General features: G+C 36.1%; 2 protein-coding genes across 3 annotated transcripts; both read right to left on the reverse strand.

Annotated features, from left to right (window-relative positions):
* Window positions 1-3,314: 3,314 nt before the first annotated feature.
* On the reverse strand, window positions 3,315-10,255 carry LOC124163568 (serine/threonine-protein kinase haspin-like). Of its 2 annotated transcripts, XM_046540557.1 has the most exons (7): window positions 9,697-10,255; window positions 8,904-9,620; window positions 7,712-7,888; window positions 6,363-6,496; window positions 5,099-5,264; window positions 3,717-4,012; window positions 3,315-3,398 (listed from the first exon to the last, which is right to left on the reverse strand). In XM_046540557.1, exons 1-5 carry the CDS (start codon window positions 9,957-9,959, stop codon window positions 5,257-5,259), a joined length of 1,299 nt encoding a protein of 432 aa, XP_046396513.1. In that variant the 5' UTR covers window positions 9,960-10,255; the 3' UTR covers window positions 3,315-3,398; window positions 3,717-4,012; window positions 5,099-5,256. The 2 variants fall into 2 exon arrangements, with proteins under 2 accessions (XP_046396513.1, XP_046396511.1); XM_046540555.1 differs by having other exon boundaries at window positions 5,099-6,496.
* Window positions 3,713-5,188, reverse strand: LOC124164473 (serine/threonine-protein kinase haspin-like). The gene is made up of 2 exons (XM_046541800.1): window positions 5,099-5,188; window positions 3,713-4,012 (listed from the first exon to the last, which is right to left on the reverse strand). Exons 1-2 carry the CDS (start codon window positions 5,186-5,188, stop codon window positions 3,713-3,715), a joined length of 390 nt encoding a protein of 129 aa, XP_046397756.1.
* Window positions 10,256-10,698: the final 443 nt, after the last annotated feature.

Consider the following 10,698-nt stretch of genomic DNA (forward strand, 5'->3'; position numbering starts at 1 on the left):
AACGAACCCTTACGGAAAGAATAGGCACTCGTTGAAAATCGCCATCGCGTCATAAGTTCGACAGTTCGACGTTCGACCGGGGTTCGAATATGGCGGCGCCAATTATTCCCGCAGTGATTCGTCACGGAGTAAAGTATTCCATTGAACCCCTTTTTTTCGCGTAACCTGCTTGCTTATATGGTCTAAGGCTTGTCCAACATAACGATATTTAACGCATTGAGAGCATCGGAATTTCTATTTGAATTCAAATTGAATCCAACCTACTTGATTTGAATCGATTGTCAACGTTGGGCTGGTTTGAATATTTATCAATATTTATCTGCGGTGTTATCACTCGCTGGTGAGTGTCCTTATCGAGTGATTGGTAAGGTGTTCGTCAGTAAAGGCTGGAGTAAACGATTTTACTTTGTGAAGTAGCAAGTAATGGTGGTGGTTTGATGGAGCATTTGAATGCGTTGCTGTCTTCAATCGTGATGTCACGTCGCGGAGGGGGCATGGAAGAATTCATTATTAAGGTTTTTGCATTAATGCATTATTAGGTTTGCCTGTGGTTATTTTTAGAAAGTTGTTTGTAGTCATCCGTCATATATCTTATACACATCTCTATCATAAATCTTTTACGAAAGAGTTAATAGCAGTTGTTTATCAGATGGGAGCTCCCAGTCAACACAACAATTGTGGCCATAGTGGGTTACCATTGTGGCCCAATAATGGTTTTGACCCCTGGCCATAATATGGCCCACCATAATGTGGCTTAAGTGTGGATGTAAACTTTCTTTATGTCAATAGAATCAACCAACTTCCATTTTAATAACTCACCAACTAACCTGTATCAATAGCAACCGTAATATGTATACTTATATTTACAAATGTTTAGTTTGCGAGTCTGTGGCCTTCCTGAGACGATCCACAGTGTGGCCACAGTTGCACATGTTTGGCAAGCCAAACTATGCTGAATGGCAACCACAGTCGGGCCACAAAATGGCAAGCTGTGGCTAGCCATAGCCTTAGTTGCCACAGGTAAACTACAATTTGGCCACAGTGTAGCCATAATTGTTGTGCTGACTGGGAGGCATTAGTTTATGCATTTTGCCACACAAAGATTTTTTTTAAGGACATGCCGGAGCTTTGGGGAACCTAACAAAATTTAAATCTTGTACGGGTTTAGCTGAGGGACTGTCACAGTACCCTAAGTTGCTTCGATGTTTACCTATACTTGTTTTTAGAGTGGTGTATACAAGTTAAAACCCTAGACTTCTCTTCATCTTCTTCCATGGAGAGATATCTCTGAAATATTTGATGCTATGTGGGATATATCGTTATCACATAGTTCTCATGAATCTTGGCTGATAACATAGCGATCATTTTCTGCCCACTGTACACGAGACAGCTGCCACCCAGTGGCGCAGCGAGGGGGGTTTTGGGGGATAAAATCCCCCCCTCCAGAGCTCAGAGAAATTTTTAATTTCAATCCATTTCACTTAATTGGATTAATATTACTTATAGAATAGTGTAAAGATAAATAAAATATCCCCCAGAAAGCTGTAAAACTTACCATTTTGAACCATTTATTTGAAATATTTTCTGGGGAAGGGCCCCTGCACCTCCCGCTTACCCTGGTGGGTATTCCACACCCTCAGGCCCCAAAGTATTAGTTGTGCCTAAAGCCCCCCCTAGCCTTAATTCCTAGCTGTGCCCCGGCTGCCACCTATGGCGTAAGGATAGGTTTATCTCCAGAAATGCAGAAATTCATCTTCCGTTTATCCCCTAATATATATGGCGTGGATTCTTCATACCTTATCTCTGCGTCCAGATAGGTTTCGTCACCGCATAAATCCATCCATCCCAAAACAACTATCCTCTAATTTAGGGATGATGCTAAATCCTTGCTAACTGGATTGCCACTTGCCACAGTTACAAATTTGCTCCCCTTACATGAGTACTTATTTTTACAGGCTCGCCTGCATTTCAAAAGGTCTTTTCATCTTTTTTAAATTTTGTGTCTGAACAGGACTCCACTCCTGAGATGTTATTGATGCCAATTTCTCGAGAATGTCAAGACTATCTCCTCTGCATAATAACCGATATATTTATTTTCCCGAAATTTTCCCAAACCCCCCAAGGGGGTTAGTCACCACCCCACGCCATGTCATTCCCCCCCCCCCCAAAGCATATTCCTATAGTTACGTCACTGCCTGTGAATATATCTAAAGTGCATGCTCCACCACAAAGCCCTGAAAAAACAGGCAACGTTCAATACACCATGACCTTTTTTGGGGGTACATGAGTCACAACCATGCTGATACGAGTCAGAAAATTCCGATAAACTCGATTGTTTCTGGCTTTACCTTGTGAAAATCCATTTTGAACAATAAAAAAAAGACCTGATGATGTCGCCTCTGCGACGAAACCGGTCGTATTGAATAAATTGTGTGAAAAGGTACCATAACTTTTTATTGTTCAGAAAATTCCCCTGGACCAGGAATCGAACCACGAACCTTTGGCTTTTCAGGCCACTGTGCATAACACTACACTGTCATAGTGTTATTGTTCGTGGACCAAATAATTTAGAATTAAAAAAATATATTAATACATTATTCAATCACAAAAAAAATTTTTTTCAGGCGTTGGAGAATAAATGAGAATCATAGGACATCCTTTTAGTCTCTTCTCCATGTTGAAATTCACATTGAAATTAAATATTGAAGTGGTGGGCTCATTTAGGAAATGATTGTGTACAAATTACTTATTAAACTGACAATAAATAATATTTATTAACAATTAAACATTTATAAATACATGGTAATATTTTAACGATTAACAATAGTAAAGTATGGGGACTTAACTAAGAATAACTGCGATAATACGTACTCACAGTATTGGTAAAATATTTTGAAACAAAATGATGCAAAATTTACATTCAGCAAATAATAACGGACATGATAAAGATGTCTTACCCCACAGTCATCAAGACTTTATATGCATAGGTATTTAATTCATAAATCAAGAAATCATTTTCATCATGGTTTCAATTATTATTGCAACAATGAAACCTTTACAAAAAGATTTTTTGAAAACTCGAGTAATGATTATTATTTTATCCTAAAAGGAACCAATAACATAAATATAAACATTGGCTAAATAATCAGAAGTTCTTAATAACACAATGAGCTAGTAATTTATTTTCATGGTTTCAGGGATAATACTCCTGTTCTGATACATAATGCGATGCCCTAGAAAATTCCAGGATTTTTGATTCTATATCAATCATTTTCTTCATATATGTCCGATGTATTTTAGCCTTTTTATTTCTATACTTCACAGCTTTACACATTTGAAGAATTAAATAGTGAAGCCATAGCACATTGGTGTATGGCTTAAATGCTTCCCATTCATTACTGAAAATAAAAAATGAATTAGTGAGTAGTTTTCTTTCAAAGACTTCCTCGAGAATATTATATTAAAACAAAGGATTCGACCAAAAAAATTTCAATGTTAAAAATGAAAAAAATACAAAATCAAGGAAACCAATTTAATTATTGTAACCCAACACCTGCTGCTGCTGTAAGATAGAGATTTATACCTGCATAATACCTCAATGTCTCTAATTTTGATATTGTCATCAACAAATCCAAAGATGAGAAGATAGTTCGCCACTGTCATCTATATATGGCTTTAATTTCATTGAATATAAAAGGTGAAAAACTGGCACTCACTTTGTATGTTTCCTCATTAGCCTGTAGACCTCAAACTGATACTCTCCAGTCGATTCAAATATTTCAGGAGAAGCGGCCAAATCAGCATAATGAAACCGACCATCAATGGTGGCTCGTGAGAGGGTGAAATCAACAATTTTTGCAGAAACACCTCTGGTGCTAAATGTTGTCTTTTTCCCATCCACTATATAGGTCACATCCTTCTCATGTGTATTGCTAACCATAATATTGCCCCAATGTAGATCACGATGCTCAAATTCTAAAGCCAGTTCAGCTACAGCAAGGGCATATGCAACCTTGAGGTTGAAAAAGAGAAATAAATACACCAATTCAGACATAAAAATCACAGCAATAGTATAATTAAATTTAAAATGGTACATTCAAATAAAAGTGGAGTGACAGATCTACAAAAAAAAACTGAAGGACCACTGAAGTCACCAAGCTAAAATCACAAACTTCCGAATAATCATAGAAAAGATTTCCAGATATCAGCTATCAAAGGATTAAATATCATCTACTTCAGTAACAGGAAGGAAGAGCTAATCTCCCCTCTTGTCATTCTTTTGACGGCTTAGTAGAACTATCTAAATCCCTTTGGTTGGTCATTTATTCTTCATTTCTAGTAACTGGTTATGCATTGATTACGTTCTATCTTCTGAATGCTTATTTTTTTCTCTTTTTTTTATCATTGACATGTATACTCTTCAATTACTCCTATCTTATTTCCCTAGCAATCATTCTCTACCAAATTTGATTTTTGATCCTGATTACTATATCATTAGAGTCCTAATCACTATTTCTCTTCCTCCTTCCTTCAACAGTTTCCTTAACCATAATGCTGTCACGGCAAATTCAGTTTTCACTCTCACAAAGCTCATGACCAATTCAAGAGTGCTTCAGGCATTTGGAAGAAGAGACAAAATGTTTTGTTTATGTAGGACACTAAATTCTGCAGAAGAAATACCATTTCCTCAGGATTGATGTACATTTATCTAATCTCCAGTATAAAAGTGAAATTAACTCAAACTGAAATACATAAACATTTTTATGGCACCTTGAGCTTTTTAATGCAAAAACCAATTTATATATCGGCACCTTGAGCAGATAAGGGTTAATTATCATATGTTGCCTCCATCAAATCATTTCTCATCCTCTTGTATTTTTATTTTTACGGTAGCTGATAATTTTTCTTTTAAAGCAAATAAGGAGAGGTGGTCTTCTGATCTATACAATTTTTCCTAATGGACCTGTGTAGTTTCAGAAAATTTAAAGCCATTACAGTCCACACCAAATCACGGCCACTGTGAGCATGTGGTTCTTTTCTGGTTCTCACACTAATAATTGATGAAGACTCGTCACAATATTGGTTAATTTATACTCACCTGAGTGAAAACAGAGAGAGCCTGTGGTGCAGATGCAAAAACAAAATCTTCCAATGCAACTCCTGCAAACTCTAGCTCTGTGATCAACATAAGTTGCTCATCAGGAAAGACAGTGGGGCAATCATTCTCAGAGCATAAAATAAAAGAAAAAAAAACATTCAACCTTCTAAAAAATACAATTTAATTGTATATTACTCAACTCATTAGTATAATGTCGATAACATATGTTTAAATATGCACAAAGTAGAAACTCTTATCATTCTTAGACTCTAAGAAATTTGTTATAACTCCATAATAAGTTATAACTATAACATAATGTTATAACACCTTCTCTGATACTACTTACCTATTTTCCAGTAATTGTAATAAAATTGAAATTGAAATAAAAATTTTCCATGGTAAAAAAATTAAGAATTTTGAAGTTAAAACAACCAAAATTTGTTAGACTAAAAAATCACACGTGCTCTATGCTCCTTGTTTTCCAAAGTAGAAAGATAAAAAATATCTACTGCATTGATTGCATTATTTCTTAGGCAGTCATTATAAAATGCTAGGGAATAACTTGAAGTTATGACTGAAGGACATTTGGAGACCGTTTCCATGGTGTGTATTGGCTTTAAAATTATTATTTAAATGTGGTAGCTCAGTAGGAAAATGCACTGGCAGCCTCACAAATTTAAATATGAGTTTCCACCAAATTTTATTTTTAAATACCAAGGCCGATATAAATAGATAATTTTATAATTAAATAATGAGAAATATATCAGTTACCCCAAATTCTTAGAAGAAGTCCATGCAATAGTTATGTTATATTTTTATAAACATTTAAGATGCAACAATAAGGAAATCGACTCATCTTAAAGTACATATGTTTATATGAAGCGATTTTATAAATGAACTAGCAGGCCACATGTTGTTGCTCGGGAAGGATATTACACAGACCAGAGGGAAATGTGGAACTTGGAATTCATGGTCAAATTGCAAGATTTTTAGGTTTCAAGAGGTTTGCCTATCTAACAGGATATCAAACTGCAGAAGTTGTATGACGTGACACAGCAAAGGTTAATGAGAGAACGACGCAAAGGACACATATCAGACACAAACAAAAATATCACACTGGGGTTTGGGAGCATGAGATGCACCTATGTACAAACTTTAGTTGCAATCTTAGCAGCCATATGGAGATGCGTAGTGGACAGGCAAATAGACATCCTCTTTATGTTTATAAGATAGACTACGATGAGATATTTTTTAATGACTATACCTTTTTTATCATCATATTCTCTCCAACAGTCAAGGAGCACCTTAGGGAAAGGGCAATGCACACATTTGAAATCCAAGGCCTTAACAAAGCATTCTGTCATTAATTTCTCTCCACTCCTCAGATCACTCAGGGAGCTGAAAATAACGAATTAAAAAATTTGACTTAACCCCAGAGCTGCTTAACTTAATTCTCAATTTATTTATTCTTTACACAATTATATATTCTTTGCTCGTAAGTGTTCAGCTTCAATAAAGATTATAACTGTATGAAATACAGTTTTAAATCATTTCATGAAAGTATTTTATCAGAGACACCAGAAATATATATGACTTACGATCCATCATGATTGTCAAATGAATTATAAAAAATCCATTATTTGCTAGGGAAACCAAGAGAAAATTACATCAAATCCCATTTTAAACAAATTGGCAAAAATTTAGATAAACTGTATTATGCAATGAATAGTCATTTTTTACAGAAAATTGATATTGTTTCCAATAAAGATTCACCCAAAATCATGCTTGAAACCAGTACTTTTATGAAATTTGAATGCCGTTGAAATGAATATTTTTTAAAACTAAGTGATAGATCATGTATTTACTAAATAATACATATTAAAGAGAATAAATACATTTGATACGAAGGATACTATTCATCTTGTGAAGCACTATTGATGAGAAAAATTCAGATACTACTTAATAAAAGAAAATTATTCAAAGCTTATAATTGATAGAGAAAAAATATCAACAATATATGGTGCAGCTGGGTGGAATTAGTAAATATATCAATCCAATCAAATGACAACATTAATAACAGACTTAGGAGTAAGAGATTTAAAAAAAAAAACTATCAACACCCGTACTCAAAAAAACTGTCTGAACACACTACCAGACTAGATTTTACCACCTCAAAATTGAGGGGTGAATTAAAAAATATTCGATGCAAACAAATTTGCATGTATTTTTTCACCCATCTATGCACATGAAGATTCATGTCTATGACAGATAAAGGATTCTTATATTGAAGCACAAGAAGTGTACATCGTGTTTAAATAGCACAGAACCATAGGCAGATTTTGTGAGGTGGCACGTGCCCCCTTCCCCCCAGGCTAAAAAAAATAGACAAGATTTAGGGTCTACTTTTAAGAATATGGCCCCAATATTACTTTCGTTTGTTTTGTGTTACAGAGTATGGAGATGAAGTGTGTTTTCTATACAGTAATTATTGTATCTTTTCTTAATCCCAAATATGAGAAGACCGTTTGCCTTACCAAACCAAACCCCACCAGAAAAAGTCCTGGATCCACCCTCGGACAGAACTGTTGAGCATATCACGAAAAGAATAGCTACCTCGTTATGAGGATTTCCGAAAGGATATCTGCACTCATCTTCTGCTCCTCTCCATTGAAAATGAGATCTCCCTCAAATGGCTGAACCTTCCACACACTTCGCGTCCCTTGGCGGTCCAAGCATCCAAACACTTCAGAAAAGACACCCTCCCCAATTTTCTCTAGAAGAGCTGGAGACCTATAAGCAGGTATTGTAGGACTAAAAATGTTGCTAAAGAATACTCATTAATATACCAATCAGGACTTAGAGAAAAAAATACCATTTTCATTGGCAATTTACAAAATGAATTGGTGAGTGAAATGATTGGTGAAGCTTATGAAAGGATTAGGGAAAGAAATGATTGATTTGGTAACTGGAGTGGCCCATAAAGATAATTATTTTGTAGAGATCATGTATCAAATATTTCATGCTGGCCCAAATCCAGCGATAAGCGATTAGAAAACCATTCTCACAAAATCACCTATCTATTGGTAAAATACATATTAACTAAACATCACCAGCAACTGCCCTCATTGCAATATGAAATTAGTTGGTGAACTTGATTAATTTCTACACCACCAGGGACAGTGATGGGGAATGGTTCTCTTCTTTCTCGCAGAGTAGGAGTAACATGAATATCGTATACTTAACCCTTTTCATTGCAAAGATTGCTTTCATATAAAATTCTAAGATTCAAATCATCGCTGCAGAACATTTGCATCAGTTGTAGGACAGCAGTTATGATACATAAATCGAAGAATGTTATTGAAAGAAGCATACTTCTCATTTTTCTCTTCTTATTCCAGTGCTTCAACCAGTAATAAAAAACTAACATGAAATATGCAGTGAAATCTCTGTGCACGGTCACCACTGACTGATTGTCAGAATTCAATTCCCCGGCAAAAGGATACATACAATTGTGTAGGAATCAAACCTCTAATATGAGGACACTCCCACCCTCCTTCCCCTTGTTGGGCACAATTTTCTCTTATACGAACACAGTTGGTATGGATTTTCTGACAACTCTTAAAAATGGAAAGATTAGTGTATGGGTGATATAATTAGGTTGTGTTGTGCTGCTTGTGTTACATTTTAATGATTAGATTAATATTTTGAAAAGTAAATTATGCAAAATACCACTAGTAGGAAGGAATGATACATTGTATATTCATTATGATCAGGATAACTTACAGATACTCTAAAAATTATATACCTGTCAGCTATGTAGGATGAAAAATCCACAGCACACGACTGCCGGCAAACACGAAATAGAGCTTCCTTAGCGGCGCAAACAACTGAATTAGAAGAATCACCAGAGGATGACCTTAGGTCGTTTGAAGAAAATTCGGTCATAACCAACGGTGATGCAGACTCAACTGAATCCTTGCTGCTATTATATAAAATGTCTTTGAATAGTTCACTAAAATGATCCATGCTTTCAGATTCCACAGGGGAACATGTAAGTTGCCACTGGGCCAAACGTAAATTTTCTCCCGTCACAGGAGTGCTTGTGAATAAGGTTTGTCTACTTTTCCTAAAATCTCCTCTATGAATCAGAGCATATAATGATGGTGTTGGTAGTGGAGGCGTTGGAGTCCCTTCTATCATCTGCTGAGGTGACACTCTAAATTGGCTAGATTTTGCTTCTGAAGAGAGGCACTCAGCTGATTTCCCTGTCAGGGCATTCTCTAGAGAACATTGGACTACTTCCCTCGGCACAGAAACTGATTGCGGAGCACCTTGTGAAAGCAAGCTCGGTGTCACAGGGGACCCACTGATTTCAGAAGAAAGTAAAGATGACTTACGATAATTGGATTTATCACTTGAGCTTCTAGAATGTGACACACATCCTGAGGAGTCGCAATTCTTTCCATTGAATTCTGAGGGAGAACCGAACCAATCAAAGCTAACAAACTGCAGTCCCTCCTTCCTGTGAAAGGAGCTCAGTGGTAATAAGATGGAAACATGAAAATATTCAAAGCCAAGGTGAAAATCACGAAACTTACCGGGCAGTTTTAGCAACTTTTGAAAATGGAGATTCCTCGAACGAAAACGAGTCAAAAAGACAGTGATGGGGTTCCACACGATCGAGTTTTGAAGACACATGTGTCAACCTCAAAGGTTTAGACACGAATGAAACCCCTCTTTTACGCTTTCTTCCTACAGATTTCACTTTATTCTTCCTCATTTTTTTCTTAGCTCTATTGCCACCGTCAATTTCCTCCGATTCTGAAGAATTTCCCGAAAAAACTAATTGTTTTTTAAGCATATTTACATAAACTCAGGGGTGGAAAAACAAGCACGTGATTCTTAAAGAGTTTGTTTAAATGACGCAGCACCGTAAGTTTCGCTTGCACTCAGAAAGTATACTCATTAGGAGTCATGATTAATGGATTAATTATCAAATTAAATGCAAGCACACACTTTCACAGGCATAACGCGTACCGACGACAGTTTCTCCCGCAATAACAATACGTACGTAAGGGGAGGAAAACGATGCCCAATTTTATAGCATTCCTAGCGCAAGGAAAAATCCATGGTAAATCACTCGCAAAACAAGATCAAATGAAGGAGATTCTGGCAGCATTGTGGAAAACAATTGCCCATCGAAGCGCATTAACTCAATCTATGAAGCCAAAAAACGTTTCAATAATTTATATGGTTATATAATAATCCTAACGAATGTAAACCCAAAGCACTTGCGCTCAAAGTATCCTATGTGCACTGCCATAAATTATTTTATACCAGTAGACGTTGATTGCACGAACAAAATTTTGTTTCGTCTGGAATCGTTGTATTTTGCTTTTGGGTGAAATAAAAAAATTTCGACACTGCACCTTCTCTTCCTCTCATTACAAATAATATGTCTTCTGCAATGACCCTGGAAACTCGGAACTGAATGCTGTGCATAACGCAGCAGGACAGGAAAGCCTTTATTGATTTAAAAATCTTACGATTCAACTCCTCAACCCGCAAAAATACAGGGGACAGACCCCGCCGCAATTCAA

This window comes from Ischnura elegans, chromosome 8, assembly GCF_921293095.1.
Source record: "Ischnura elegans chromosome 8, ioIscEleg1.1, whole genome shotgun sequence".
NCBI classification, from domain to species: Eukaryota; Metazoa; Arthropoda; class Insecta; order Odonata; family Coenagrionidae; genus Ischnura; species Ischnura elegans.